This window comes from Sparus aurata, chromosome 20 (genome assembly GCF_900880675.1).
Source record: "Sparus aurata chromosome 20, fSpaAur1.1, whole genome shotgun sequence".
In the NCBI taxonomy this organism is placed as follows: Eukaryota; Metazoa; Chordata; class Actinopteri; order Spariformes; family Sparidae; genus Sparus; species Sparus aurata.
The window spans coordinates 13,376,940-13,392,669 of NC_044206.1; the positions used below are offsets into that span (position 1 = coordinate 13,376,940).

General features: G+C 41.4%; 2 protein-coding genes across 3 annotated transcripts in view; both read left to right on the forward strand.

Moving 5' to 3' along the window:
* LOC115571044 (liprin-alpha-3-like) overlaps positions 1–10,181 on the forward strand; it is a 30,857-nt gene extending 20,676 nt beyond the window's left edge. For both annotated transcript variants that reach the window (XM_030400065.1, XM_030400066.1), the window contains 18 exons: positions 554–633; positions 956–1,139; positions 1,220–1,413; positions 1,540–1,783; positions 1,940–2,079; positions 2,180–2,328; positions 2,416–2,512; positions 2,763–2,844; positions 2,936–3,136; positions 3,225–3,287; positions 3,719–3,745; positions 5,181–5,356; positions 5,458–5,555; positions 5,654–5,829; positions 5,951–6,019; positions 6,507–6,669; positions 8,822–8,890; positions 9,024–10,181. In XM_030400065.1, the coding sequence (XP_030255925.1) occupies positions 554–633; positions 956–1,139; positions 1,220–1,413; positions 1,540–1,783; positions 1,940–2,079; positions 2,180–2,328; positions 2,416–2,512; positions 2,763–2,844; positions 2,936–3,136; positions 3,225–3,287; positions 3,719–3,745; positions 5,181–5,356; positions 5,458–5,555; positions 5,654–5,829; positions 5,951–6,019; positions 6,507–6,669; positions 8,822–8,874 (2,196 nt within the window). In that variant the 3' untranslated portion in view covers positions 8,875–8,890; positions 9,024–10,181. The remainder of the gene's footprint in view (positions 1–553; positions 634–955; positions 1,140–1,219; positions 1,414–1,539; positions 1,784–1,939; positions 2,080–2,179; positions 2,329–2,415; positions 2,513–2,762; positions 2,845–2,935; positions 3,137–3,224; positions 3,288–3,718; positions 3,746–5,180; positions 5,357–5,457; positions 5,556–5,653; positions 5,830–5,950; positions 6,020–6,506; positions 6,670–8,821; positions 8,891–9,023) is intronic.
* Positions 10,182–14,160: 3,979 nt separating this feature from the next.
* Positions 14,161–15,110, forward strand: fgf21 (fibroblast growth factor 21). The gene is made up of 4 exons (XM_030400067.1): positions 14,161–14,240; positions 14,357–14,434; positions 14,569–14,672; positions 14,766–15,110. The coding sequence occupies exons 2-4, from the start codon at positions 14,374–14,376 to the stop codon at positions 15,051–15,053; spliced, it is 453 nt and encodes a 150-aa protein (XP_030255927.1). The 5' UTR covers positions 14,161–14,240; positions 14,357–14,373; the 3' UTR covers positions 15,054–15,110.
* Positions 15,111–15,730: the final 620 nt, after the last annotated feature.

The following is a 15,730-nucleotide window of genomic DNA, read 5'->3' on the forward strand; positions in this document are numbered from 1 at the left end:
ACAATGACGTCTTTGACTTAATGGTATAGCTCCACATTCTGTTGATCATTTTAGATCATTTTTGATGAGGCCCACCTCCTGAATACCCAGTCTGAGCTCATTGGGAAGCTCACACGCGCCTGAGCTAGCACTGCTAAGGACAACAGAGCAGCTGTACTGAGTTAATTCATGTGTGCCATCTAGATACTAGGCACAAATTGTGCAAATGTGTGACATGGTGACATCGTGTGATGTTACAAAGTCACGTAATTAAAGGTGGGACTGCTGACGAGGCGTTTCAGGAGCAGTGTCTTCTGTGGGAGAGAGGAGCTTCTGTTGGTGTAGACACTGACCTTTTTTAACTTACAAATATATCTTTTACATGCACAAGAACCTCTACAAAACCCGAAGGAAAGGAAAAAAACTAACTAAACTAATTCTGCACCTTTAATTCTTGAAATATAAATGTTTCCCCTTTCTCACAAATCCATCTTTCCCTGCAAATGAGACGTGTAATGTTTCAGAAATAGGAGGCAAAAAAGCAAATAATAGTCTTCTCTCCTCTGTCCTTTAGGAGCAGCTCCTTGCGGAACTAGAGCGAATCCAACTGGAGCTGGATCAGTTGAGAGGCAGGCCCGGCTCTTCTTATTCCAGGTTAGACACAATGAACCTTTAAGGGGATGTATTTAAACAGTCTGTCCTGCATTAAAACAAATACAAACAAAGACTCCCAAGGGATACCATATGTACTGCACACAGCCCATTCTGAGCACAAGTTGGTGTTTACGCTCCTGTTTAGTCTTACTGTACTTCCACTAATATCTTTCTTGAAAGTAATTATTTATACCTCTCCTAGAGGGTGTTGTTCCGGCTCACAAATATGCAAATATTTACAATGTTAATTCTTATGGATAAAACTTGTATAACATTGTTTTTTCACTGTGGCATAACAAATGAATTCTTGCTCTCACCATAGGGCGGGCAGCGTCAGCTCACTTCCCTCCACCCTTTTTCGAAGATCTCTTCCAGGCAGCGCCTCTGAGCTGCGGTACCCCCAGGGTGGAGGCTCACTCCCATCCGGCTACAGCAGCTCCTCTGGTGGGGTGGTTGTTAGGCGGGCGCACCGCGGCCGGTGGGGGCCCAGGGATGATGGTAACAAGGTGCGGGTCTTACAATGAGATGCTGGTGATGTAAAGAAAATGTGCGATTCGGATGATAATTTCCTTTTTCCTTTTCCTAGTATGGAGAGTGGGATAGCGGCACTATGCTGGGTCCAGGTTTTGAGGGTGGTGTGGAGGGTGGCTGCTCTGATGACGAGGACGACAGGGAGACTCTGTTCGGATCGGAGCTGCTCTCGCCCAGCGGACAGACCGATGTACAGACTTTGGCCATCATGCTACAGGAGCAACTGGAGGCCATCAACAAAGAGATTAAGTGGGTCTTATGTCAATTATTATTATTACTAATCAGACTAATTTGAGATCATACAGCTGAATAATGATGTTGACTTCCTGATGGAATGATTCAGAGATTTAAAAATCTTCATTGCTCTCCTCTCAGGCTGATTCAGGAGGAAAAGGAGAGCACAGAGATGAGGGCAGAGGAGATCGAGAGCCGGGTCAGCAGCGTGGCCCTCGACACCTCACCTCTTCCACCCTCCTCGCTGGGGGGACGGGACAGCGTCGGGAGGGGATACATGACTCCTTCCATCACCTCCTCCACATTGGCATCTCCCTCACCACCCAGTTCTGGACATTCCACCCCCCGTCTGCCACATTCCCCTGCCAGGGAGACAGACAGACAGGTACTGTGTCGAAGTTGTGACATAAGCCAAGAATAGTCAAGTCTTGTACAGTGTTATGTGATTATCAATATCACAATGACAGTAGATTATGTGATGTGATATATGTAATTTAGGAAAGAGCCTTTATAAATTGTCCCATATTTTTCCACCCTTCAGAATAGCAAAGATGGCGAAGAATGCAGAGCGCTCGCTCTGATCGACTCAACCCCTCCTCCTGTCCCTCGAGCCCTACGACTGGACCGGATGACCCACACTCACCCGGGCGCTGGCCTTGACGATCACCGTGAATTTCGCAGGTACTCTCCAGAGGGTTTCGCCCGTTTATTCGGCTAACAAACTAGCCTTCAGATGCGCTCACTGTTCCTTCCCTCTTTTTCCTTTTTTTTGTCCTTGTAGCCTCTCTGCTGATGGCGTCACCACAGCTAGCCAGGATTCCCTCCACAAAGCCAGCAAAAAGAAAAGCATCAAGTCGTCCATTGGTCGTCTTTTTGGGAAAAAGGAAAAGGGGAGGATCGGCGCACCTGGGCGCGAGTCTGCCTCGCTGGGTCAGTGAAAACACCAGAAACTGCTAATGCTCAATCCATTTTTTACGTGTTAAACTAAATATTATGTATAACCTTTGACCTCTCCAGCCTCCACACCCTCCGATGACCTGGGTTCAGCCGATCCATTAGGCCTGACTAAACTTGGGACCGGAACAGTGGAAAAAGACCGCCGTAGCAAAAAAAAGTGAGCTTAGTCACCTTTCAACACGCTTCTTGTGTTATTCAGAGAGGCGACGGTGTGTTACCAACTGGCACAGTCAGGTGGAGCATGAGACATATCAGGCCAGGGGGCTTTGACTTAAAAAGTATATGCTGCTAGGCAGAGACATCATCTCAAGTTCGACAGGATTTTCTATTTATAAAAGTAGACAGTGGTAAGGTGAGCTATGAAGTTAATCTCCGTCAAACTCTCTGTTTTCCACTGTGCTTGCCAGGCATGACTTGTTAGAGGAAGCCTGTCGTCAGGGTCTGCCTTTCGCCTCATGGGACGGCCCGACTGTTGTTACATGGCTTGAGGTACGTCATGCTAAATGGGAGGATTTGTTCAGTTCAGTGTCAGTGAAACAATACAAGCGCTGCCATTCATGTCTTGTTTCCTTTAATCCAGCTGTGGGTGGGGATGCCAGCGTGGTACGTCGCAGCCTGTCGCGCCAACGTGAAGAGCGGCGCCATCATGGCCAACCTGTCGGACACGGAGATCCAGAGAGAGATCGGCATAAGCAACCCCCTGCACCGGCTCAAACTCCGCCTGGCCATCCAGGAAATGGTCTCCCTCACCAGTCCGTCTGCGCCCGCGAGCACTCGCTCCGTAAGGCCCTGTGAAAAGCACGATGAACACACAGCTGTAAACATCACGTGTTCACACAGCTGAAGATATTTGTTTACTGTCATTGCAGTCGACCAGTAATATTTGGATGACACACGCTGAGATGGAGTCTCTCACTGCTGCCACCAAGCCAGTAAGAATATTACATTTCATATCCAGTCCAATATTTTTAGCAGATTGATTTCATTTGTTCTGACACTATTACAGTGTTTTCTGTTTTTAGTCAAGTCATACCTATTAATTTTCTTTTTCTTTGTCTCTGATTAGGCATGTTTGGCTACACCTCCCCCTTACTATTCCCTCAAAATCTGTTTTGATGTAGTGTTTTTTCCAACTAATTCTCACTCACTAACAAAACTTTTACTCCCTCTGCCTTCCCCCCCACTCCTCCTCCTCCTTCTCTTCTTCATTCTGTCCTGACGCTGATTCACCATAACAAACACACACACACGCACACAAACACACTCCCCCACCCTCGCCACCACCGGTGATCTCTCCCTCTCTCTGTGCAACTCTCTGTCCCCCTTTCTCTCTCTTTCGTTTCTCCCACGTCCAAAACACAAGGAGCAGAAGGAGTTCAGCTGGGACCAGGTGAGCGTTTGGTGCGGGTGATCCTCAGGTAGCGCCGCATAATGTGACGCTCATTGACAACACAAACACACAAACACTGATATTTAAAAAAATAATTAAAAAAACAATATAAAAAGAACAAAAAAAACATTCACAATATTTCTGTTAACAGTTCCTCAAGTGTAATCGATATTTATTGATATATGGTTTATTGTAGTACCATACAATTATCAGGTAACAATTGCGTGGCTGGGATGGCTCTAACGTAAGCCCTGCTACACAGTCAGAATCACAGCCTGCTATTATTCATTGGGTCAGAAATACAGGCTCTAATTGGTCAGCAGCCTCAAACCAAACCATCAGAGCTAGTGGACGGCTAACAACATATAGGTAAACACAATCAGACTGTAACTGAGTGTGTAATATAACTGCTGTGTAGATATAGGTGTCCTCTTTAGATCCACATGCGAGTCAAGCCTTTCTTGTATTCACTGCTTCAATGCTAATGTCATAATAAATAACCCACCATTTAAAACACAGTTTAACTACGACTCAGCTTTAATTAATGGCTTTATTAATGATTGATAAATCATTTCAGCTAATGCCTTGGCAAGTCCCTTAGAGGAAGTGTACATGCAGCAAGTGGTGAATGTTAAGACGTTAAGGTATTAAAAGTCATATCAACAGCTTATCAGCCCTTTGTAAATGCTAGCTTGAAAGAAAGTGATACCAAATCGAGCATAACTCCAAATTTTAGTTTAACTAATTTACAGAGATCATCATTATCTCTCAAAAGGCACACCTCTTTGTGATTTTAGCTTAAGTCCCAAGTTTCCCATCTCCTGTGAGTGTTTTCCATGATCGCTGGTAGGCCAGGAGTGTGTATACAGCTCTGCAGTGTATAAAGAGTTCTCAGGAAGCAAACGCAGCTGCAGACAGAGAGAACTTTGTTTATTTTTGAGAGTTATAGGTTAAACTTTCGAAGCTCATCCTGTTTTTGTACCTTAAAGATATAATGTGTGACATTTCTGCACTCTGCCCATTTGGTCGAGCCGTGTATGTACATCATCTCAAGTGTTTCCGGCAAAGTTCAAACCCAGAGAAATCTGTCCGAGTTAGCGGTCGTGTGTTTCATCATTTGGTTGCTAGTCGCTGTAACTTCCGTGGGAAACATCAGATGATGGATCAGAGAGCGAGGAAAGAAGTTGGTAAATGTGACAAAACATAACGTGAATCAATCTTATAAAGATTACCTCGCCCATCGGCATGTCTGCGCGAGACACGCAGGAAGATTTTTAGCAGCAATGGTGGTTGTTTAACCTTGAGGAACAGAAAGTCCCACAATCACTTTTGCAGTCTGCCACATAATGACGCTTCTGTTTTACATCTTGTTTTTCATGCGACTTGTTTGTTTTCTTCCTCTCTCTCATCTCCATCACCTGCACCGTCCCTCCAGATCCTGGCCTACGGAGACATGAACCACGAGTGGGTTGGAAACGAGTGGCTGCCCAGTCTGGGTCTGCCCCAGTACCGCTCCTATTTCATGGAGTCGCTGGTGGACGCCCGCATGCTCGATCACCTCACCAAGAAAGAGCTGAGGGGCCAGCTGAAGATGGTGGACAGTTTCCACAGGTATGTCAGACATTTATCTATCTACTATCTACTATCTACTTTTTTTCACCCTCTCCTTGGGTGTGAGGAAAATTAGGGAAATGTGTCTTTCTCTCTGACAGGGTGAGTCTGCACTATGGCATCATGTGCTTGAAGCGCTTGAACTACGACAGGAAGGAGCTGGAGAGGAAGAGGGATGAGAGTCAACACCAGAACCAAGGTGAGGCCCGAGGTTAACAGCTAAATCCTCTCTTTCACACATCATTTTTGACCTGTGTTGAACCGATAATAACTCTCTGCCTGTGTCCGTCCCCACAGATGTAATGGTGTGGTCCAATGAGCGGGTGATGTGTTGGGTGCAGTCCATCGGCCTGAAAGAGTTCGCTGACAACCTATTAGAAAGCGGCGTGCACGGGGCCCTCCTGGCACTAGACGACACCTTCGACTACACCGACCTGGCGCTCCTCCTCCAGATACCCAATCAGAACACGCAGGTACTCCACAGCAACCTGTGGAAGGCTTATCTCTCACCTTCTGCAGAGATAATCTTAATCTTTAACTCTTAAATTATCTTAATTATGATCTTAAATCTTGTGTTTGTCTATCTTTTCGCAGGCGCGGCAGCTCCTGGAGAAGGAGTACAACGCTCTCATCTCCATGGGAACAGAGAGGAGGCCAGATGAGGTAGGACAAAGCAGATGTCAGGAGAAAATCAATCACGATAATCACCGTTGCCAGGAGGCGGGAGCGTGTGTTGATTGTAGCCACCCTGACTGAGACTATTTTACTTAACAAAAGGGCCTTTGATCCGAACTTTTTGCCCCTTTGTTAAATATGTGACAGGATAATTTCCTCTCAGTGGTCAAACAGCCGACTGAAATATCTCCATTCCTTATAAAGAGAGCCTTATATATGGCATCGGGGCCAGTACCATTGCTGGCAAATTGTCGGCATGCCAAAGTGGTTCAGCTGTGTTTACACAACTGCTAATTGCTTAGTTACAGCATCCAGGACTAAAAACTGTGCAACTGTGTAATACTGTCACAACAACTCCTGCTTTGTCAGATACTACTTTGTTAAACGCCACTAATGCATAATGAATAAGACCCCGGAATAGATAGCCTACACTATGTTATTTTTAATCAGCGCTGTTGCTTGATCTTCTCTGCAGGACGGCACGAAAACATTCACACGGTCACCGTCATGGAGGAAGATGTTCAGGGAGAAGGACCTCCGCGGCATGACCGCCGACTCCTCGGAAACGTTACCTGCCAACTTCCGTGCCTCGGCCATCTCGACCCCCTCTGTCACCCTGAGGAAAGTCCAGAGCGAAGGTGAGGAGATGCGGCTCGCAGCAAAGCCGGGATCAGGCATCACACAGCGGTCGCTTCCTGTTTCAAACATTCGACGGGGAAAAAACAGTAACGTGCGTTATAAAATGTTAAACCAGTCACACTGACAAATAAAGGTAAACAATTAGTGACACAGAAAAGCAGCAGAAGACGGTGCTGCGTGCAAATCTGTGTTACTTCAGCCTGAAGTCATTTGTTTATTTACACTTCACACAAGTGAGAACTGTGTTGATAAAAGTCAGCACAAGAGTAACAACGGAACAAAACTGGAATATGGAGATGAAGGTCAAACAGCTTTTGATGACTGAGTTTAAGAGCTGAGATGAAGCCTTCTGTAGTTTTGATGCACCTTCATTTTACACTAGTGTTAGGTAAGGCACTACACCGAAGCCTCACAATGGTAGAGAAAACCTTGAAATTACAAAAGCAATTTGAACTGCAGATAATCATTTTTATGAAGTATGTTTTTTACTTCCTGCCCTCCAGACTGCCATGTTGGTTCCAGTCGATACCTGTTATATACTGTAGACCTAGCCTAACTAGTAGAACCTGCCTTTTGTTTAACATGTGAGAAAGGTTTTTGAAGATGAATGAACAGTTCCGCATAACAAATGTACGTTTTCACATGTGATTTACATACTTTGATATAGGATTGGCTTTTTTCCCCCACGTGGAAACACAAAATGGCCCATGACATCACATAACATTTGCTTTTCAACGTGTGGATTCCACATTTGTGCACATTTTTTACCTGCAATTCTCACCTGTGAGCTAAACGTTTTCACGAGTGATTGGCTTTTTATTTACATACGAAAGTAAAATGCCCACATGAGAAATGTATATTGTCATGTATGTTTGTCGGGATTAGAATTTCCACATTGAGAGCAAAGACTGCTTTTGGTGAATTGTTACAGATTTAAACCATACGATAATCACAAATGGTGGAAAATCAAACCCAAAACAGGAACAACATACTGCACAGCCAAGGTTGTTTTGAAAAGGATTGTGTACTATTTAAAGACTTTCAGCTGTGTTTTGTTTTGATTTTCGGGACATTTTTTAACATTTTGGGGAAAGCCAGGAAATCCAGTAAACTCTCACACTCGCGGCTTGTTTTGATGTCAGATTTTTCCATGTCCACTTCACAGCAGACTGGTGGTATTTAGGTGAAGCATCTGTTAAGTGGTGCTTACAGTTAAACAGATACAAACAACCAGGTAAATACAAGCGAACTATCTGGGAAATTACTGGGCTGACTGCAAGTTAGGAGTCCAGAGCCCGCACAGACAGATACTGCATAACTGGCTATGCGGAAATGTAATACATGATATATATGTACATCTATATCAAGAGCGATGCTGCCGTCCAGTCTATGTTACTTAGGCATTATGTGATTATTACATACTTACATCCATGGATATCGAGATACAGGTACAAAGCAATATATTGATAATCCATTAGCTTAAAAACAACAACTTACGTTAGCAATCTATCACTTCCTAGCTTGTCTGACTTTTTGATAATGTTACACAAAAAGGGAAGACCTGTAAATTAATTCTGAAATATTTGTGCACAGCAAAGCACATTTTGTATTTATTAATATTGGCATAGTAATGTGAGCGAGGAAGTGGTCCAATGCTAACTTAAGCTAAAATATGTTACTTAACCTTGAAGTATGGCCCCAAGCTCCCCATGGATTTTCACAAGCCATTATGTTTTCAGTTGCTTCAGTTGGAAGTGGTAAAATGATAACAATATGTCAGATGTTCTGCATTTATAAGACTTGCAACCTAGAAAACAGCAGCATCACATTACCCATGCAGATGAGCTGCCCACCCTGAGCATGGCGTCAGGGGAAAATGGCCGCCGTGTGAATATGTTCTCATTGCTTTCTATGAACATGTGGTTTTATGCATACAAATCTGCATTCTCACTATGCATATAAATGAATTGGCCTTTCAGAAGCAAATACCAACACTAGCCTATTCCTCACGGTAGTCAGAGCTACAGAAGCTTTTTTTATGTTAACGGAAAAAAATATTTATTCAACTATCCAAACCTTCTAAACAGGGCTTTTTTTTAAATGATTTGTTTGTCCATGTATATTTACTAAACACATTATTTTCTCTGTCAGTAAACTCTGGTCCAAGAGGGGAGTCGGGATCCGTGAGAACATATTCCTGCTAAAAGATAAGCACACCAGGTGAGAAAAGCACCCTCCCTCTGACGATTGTATCCGCGGCTAAAAATAGCCTGTGTGAACACTGAATCAAACGTCTCCTCTCAGCGGGAGCTATCACAGTTATTCACGTGTGTGTTTTTATTCCATTCTGTAGAGCCCCCACCTCCATCCTTACCCGAGGAAAAAAAACAACAACACATTTTTGAAGAGAAAAAAAAAAAAACTGAGGATGAAAATCATAAAAACGGACACTAGAAGACGACCAACATCGTTCGAGCCGGATTGTCTCGGGGGAATCAAAGACACTGAGTGAATGATTTCTGAAAAGATGATAAAATAATGAGTGAGTGTGTGTTCATCCATCTCTCTCTCTCTCTCTCTCTCTCTCTCTCTCTCTGTCTCTCTCTCTCTTGCTCCATCTCGGTCCATAGTTGTGGCATGACGCTGTTTGATTCTGTAGAAAGTGGCCTGTAGAAAGTGACCATTGCCTATTGTGAACACATCTTCTGTTTTTTTGTGTGTGAGACGGCAATATTGACACAACAAATTTATGTTTTGGTTTTTTTTTCAAATCAGAAAACTGCATTCAACTGTTCAGATCGAGAGATCACCCATCGTCTGCAGGTGATCTTACCTTGATTTGTAGACTGATGATAGAACATACTCTGCCTAGTAACACCATAACACAGTAGAGTTTGGGGTGAGGGGAGCTTCGAGGGGAGAGTGTAAGTACACATTGGGGGGAAATGACATGTATGTTCTTAAGCCATAACAGACATGAGATGCACAAATGTGAATAGGACGGACAATGAGACAATTAGCAAAAGTGCTTTATGACAAAATCCTGTTCAAACTGGGAAAAAAAGAGTTAAGCATTTGTGTTAATATGCATGCCAAAATCAACCATTTTAGAGTGAACGTCATGATATCAATCATCTAATGATGTGAACGCTTGGGTCAGGACTTTGTAAAATGTGTGTATTTTATTTTTATCATTTTTTATGATAACTGCTATTGTATGTATGTACAGTATGTATGTGTGTGTATTAAAAACTGTACGTTCATTTCATACTTAGTTTTAAGACTGACTGTAATTTCATTTTAGGTTGACAAAAAGGAAATATGTTTTAAAAATTATGGACATTTACGATATGCTACTTGTATGTGTACATTTTGAAGAAGAAAAAAAAACAAATTGTGTTATGATTTAAATTCATATTACTGGAGAGTAGTGATGATAATTGAATATAATATGATAACAATAATGATAATGATTGTAAAAGCTGTAATTAAAAAAAAAAACATACCTGTACAAGGCTGCTGGAGGAGTTATTTCCCCCCTCACACTGACCACCCACAGAAGATCACAGGTAAGTGGTTATTAATAGCGCTGGAGGTCATTTTTTCAGACTGTGAATCACTGAGCTGAACATGCTTAGTTCATCTTTAACCTGTCAATTTCAGATTATGGTTAAACTTGGCTGTCAGGGGCATGAATAAGACCTACACAGCACTAACAAAGTTGAAGTAAGGGGGTTAAGGGACTGGTATAGTCACTACTTTACCTGCTCAGTACAGTGTAAAGTCTTGATTAGTCTACAGTTTAATTTATCTCAGTATATTGGCCTCCATTATAAAGTCCTTTTTTATTTATGCATAATAGCAAAGACACTGACTCAGCTATATCCTTCTTACTGCGGGTTTGTGCTCAGTCAGGGTGAAGTGATCGCCACAGGGCTGGAACGAAGCCAGAGCAGGAAGAGGAAACCCCACAATGCTTTTTAGACACAGGACAGGCTATAAATAGTTCAGGTGTTTGTGTCCCAGACTTGTTAACATATTGCTGCCACGCCACTGTTGAATTGTGAAACACAGTATATAACATGAAACGTTATATATCCATAAGTTATGTTGGAATTATAATATAAATACATTGTAGATATTATTAGATAGCATATTTAGAAGAATGAAAGTTCCTTGTTGTGTGTATGTGATCGCAATATAAGAGTTAAGAGTTGTACTAATATGTCTTCATTGGAGAGGTCATGTGTATTCAGTCCAGTCCCATAATAAATTTGTAATAGATACATTTGTCCACAGCAGAAGAATGTAAAATATGTCATTAAGGATGAATGATGAAGTTTTGTGATAATTTTGGCTTTGTTTTATTTTCATAGTATGTGTTCTGTTGATATGTTTAAATGTGTAGTTTGTTGGTTATAACGAAGATTTCTCTGGGTCTAGCCAGAACATACTTGTTGTCTATGGGTCTGACCTGGGGTTTCATGCTGTCACCTAAATACATACAGAAGTTTGCACAGTTAAATAATTGTCTTTGAGTTGATCTGCGCTGTTATAAGAAATTAGATACAATCATTTTGAAGAATATTGTTCACTCCCCTATTAAAGCTAGAGACTTGTAGAACCTTTACACAACCTACTGAGGCAGTCGTTGTGGGTCATGGTTGCCCATAATCTTACCAAGCCAGACACACATAAAACATTAAAACAGATTAAATAAAATGTACACCTAGACACATGCCGTCATCACGCCCTATTTCTGATACACAACTGTCAGAAAAAAATGCAAAAAACCCAAAAACAACGTGGTGTGAGAGGATGTGGGACAGTTGTGGGAGAGAGGGGGAGGAAGAAGTAAAGGATAAAAGAAGACCTACACTTTTTCAGGGGAAAGAAGTTAAACCACTGGATACACACTGGATTTTCATTTGCATTAGATATTGAATACATCATAAAAGGGTAAACAAAACATGTCTATCCACCTTAGTCTTAAGGGTTACTTAACAGTAGAGGACAGTGGGAGCATCCCTTAACCTGGTGATCTATATAGTACATGCTAACAGACACTACATGTGAGTGCACAAAGGAAGGTTTTAAAGGATGGATGAAAAAAAATAAAATTCCTGTCACAGTCACAAAACCACTAAATCAGTGACTCTGGCTCCATCTCCTGGCTGAGATCCATCTTTAAACTGCAACCTTTTTTTTCATTTCATCCCATTGAATTAATTTCGTTTTATAAGCTGAATTTAAAAAGAACAGTTCAGTGTCTCTTCCGTTTTATTGAGGGGAAAACATGAAGCAGACAGTAATAATTCAGTAATAATTACATCATGAACAGGAAAGAACATTTTCGGATACTCTCAAATATATAAAATGTGTAATAGGCTCCCCTCTTTTTTTAACAGCTTTTTGCAGTTGTATTATATATTTTTTGCATGTTGTTTCACTTTTTTCTGTGTTATTATCTGGGTCATGTGTTGGCTTTGGCTGTAAATAATACAGGTAAGGCCACACGCTTGTTGTTTGTTGTTTGGGGCCCGGATGGAGACCTAGAGGTTAAAACATGTTTCCTTTTTTTAATGTTTTTGCCATTTTACAAGGAATCAGCTGCTATAATACAGACATCTGTTATAATTGGAGTGCGTGCGCTGCCTCCTTGTTTTCTAAGCATTGTTTTCCTGTGTTTTCCAGGATGAACCAACACATGTGCATTGTGTTACATAGAACAACAAGTCATCTCTTTTCCCGGGGCATTTGTCCGTGATTATGACCAACATTCTGTTTATATTTCTGTTTATGTGTCACTTTCAACATCGGGAAACGTGTGAGGCTACCAAATAGGCTACGAGCATAGCGATGTTTTTTGTTTGTTTTTTTAAATCGAACTAGCTCAGGTGATCCATATTTAATAATGGTGCCACAATATTTTTTCTTAGACTGTTGACAGTTTGGAGGCTTGATGAAGATATTCTAAAGTGTTTTTCTCAAATTGGTTAAAGGCTCCCTCTAACTGCCTCATGAATATTTTTTTCAATTTAAGAATGGCAGATTTAATGACAGTTTAATGACCTAATCAGTTTTGATTTACGAGTGATTAAGTGAGACTTTGTGTCAGTCTGGATGAACTGGCCCCTGACATATAGTGTCCTGATGAAATCAAACAGTGGTAATGCACTCTGAGGAGGAAGTAAAGTAGTTTTCCTGGTGATGCTCCGTGTTTCCTAACTTGTGACTTTACAGGCATGACGTGCAGCTTCTCTGGTGACTGCACAGCTGCGGTCACATAAACACTTGTCTCCTGCCTGTAAATCAGTTTCACCCACCGTTTCACAAAACACACACACATATCAAAGTAAGATAAATACCGTGCAACACATCCGCGATCATTTATTTAGCAGATGACGCAGAGAGACATGTTCGTGTTGCATCTTCTGTTTTGAGCTTGTGAAATGTGTATATTTGTAAAGTGGAAGCCAGAATGGAAAGTCACACAGAGTTACTGTAAGATGCTCATTGTTCCACACGTGACGACAGATCACAAATAACTATTGAGTGTCTTGTTGAACTGCAACATTTCAAATAAAACTAACAAGGTAATTGATTGTGAGTTGTTGAGTTATTAACATTAAAGGTGCACTATGTAGTTTTGGGGAAGACATTTTAATCACAAGAGACAGATCCTAGCTGAATGATTTGTTCATGCCTAAACAAACCAAATAAACAAACTATGTTGTTTTCATGACTGAATAAACTGAGTAAACAAACAACAACACATTTTAATACTTTAATACTGTATTACTTTTTTTATGTGTGGCGGACCCGCCACCTATCTTAAACAGTGTTCTTGGGACCTTATTTTCCTCTGAGAACAGCTCGTTTATTCAGTTATGGAAAATATAAATATTTTCAAGTTTGCATTGTGGGCTCATTAATATTGTAAATATTAAGTTTCTAAGTTTGAATTTCTTTGCACAATACATATACACACTTTAAATCAGCAGTCCTTGATTCATGTTAAATCACTTGCTAAAAGAGGTCAAATAGTAGGAAATATAAACTCTAAATATACCCTTTTTTCCCGAGCTTGTTCTTTCAGAGGAATTTTTCCCACCTGACCTCGTGGGTTGAGAATCTCTTACAGTAAACGGGACGGAAGAAGTCCATACATAGTGTTTGAACACAGGTCTTCCTCTCAGCATTAAATCACGGTTTAATTATGTACAAATGTGTGACTCATACGGTGCTCTCATGAAGAAGGACCTCCTTCTCCAAAAACTCCTTTAAAAAGAGCACAAAACTTGCTCTTGTTCAGAATTTGATTGAAAAGGAACTTACTTGTACGGAACCTATTTATTAAATTGTATTATTAAGTTATTTATTTCTTATTTATTTGGAGGCTCCTTAAATCTGTTATTCCAGATGTTTTTGTTTCCACACACCTCTCTCTCCTACCTGCCCTCCCTTCTCTTAATCATCTCACTTCCATTCTCCCTGTCGTTCTATCTCACTGACTCCAACCCACTTTTGTCCTTTGATAGTCAAGTCAGAGAGGTGCACCTCTACACAGGTATTTATAATACTATTTTCATCATTTAGTTATATGATTTACACAAATATGAATATAAACTGCTTAAATTCATCAATGCACTGATTTCTTTCTGCTCTCGTTCTTTCTTGTTGCAGATAATCACAGACGAGGGATGTATCTGCAGATGACCCCGGATGGGAGAGTGTCAGGAAGTGATGCTCAGACCCTTAACAGTGAGTATTTTGCAGATAGGATATTTTTCTTGCTAAATCCACACAATACAGGAGATGTACTGAGGCCAAGAAAATGTAAAAATAAATAAAAAAAACTATATAGACACAACTATTTATGTTTTCTGTGTTTCCAGGTGTGCTGGAGTTGAAATCAGTGAAATCCGGCCATGTTGCCATCAAAGGACAGTCCACGTCTCTGTTTCTCTGTATGGATAGCGAAGGCCATCTGACAGGGCAGGTACAGTAAGCAAAGAAAACTTTAAATGTGAAACGTCTGTCCTCCTTCCTGTCCTTGACTGACAATTCACTGTGCATCTCTTGTCCCTTTTAGAGTCACTACAGCGAGGCTGACTGCACATTCAGAGAGCTGCTCCTGGCAGATGGATACACCCGTTTCCTCTCCTCGCGCCACGGATCTCCTGTGTCTCTGGCATTAAAACACTCCCCGGACCGACACACAGTCCCCTTCACTCGATTCCTACCGCTCAGAAATACCTTGGCAGGGGAGAGTGTGTCTGAACAACCGAACAACCCGAGATATTTCGACGTGGACTCTGATGATCCTCTTGGAATGGGTCTAAATGATGTGGTCAGTCCTCAGTTATCAGTGGACAAGTAACACATATTAATTTAACAGATATTTAACTCTATGTGTCACTTTTAAAAATGTGTTTATTATCAGCCAGGTAGAACCTGCAGACTTGATGATTGGTTATTTTGCTTCTCAACATGTTTCTGTGAGAGAAACATGAATGTAACTTATTTATTTATTGTGTATTGTCTATGGTTATTTAAAAATGTCATATTTTTTGATAACAGCTTCTGAGATTTTATTGTTAGTAATTTAAGAGCATCTTAGGTTCTCAGCAAGAAATGGCCCTTGTTGCAACATCCTTTGGAGTTTTCTGAGTCCAGCAGGGTTCTGTTTATGCAACTCGGTTGTGTTTGTCAGGCTGGAGAGAATGAAAATAAACTTGGTATAAATTTCACTTTTGTTTGTCCTTTCACATTGTCAGACAGTGATGCAGAAATTTCACAAAACAATTACAGGAAGGTAAAATATACAGAATGTTAGGAATGTGTTCTGAGTAATACCACAGCTTCCACGGTGGGGGAGAGAGGGAGTGGGCTGATCATTGTGAGAGCAGGAGCGCTCTCTAGTGGACAAATGAGCAATGACGAAATGCAGGCCAAGCTCCCTCATGCAGTTTGTTTGTGGGTTCTGGTGATCATCTGAGTGTTGTGTCTTAGGGATGGGAAAAATAGGGCTTTCTCGGTTGTTACACAGTATTTAAC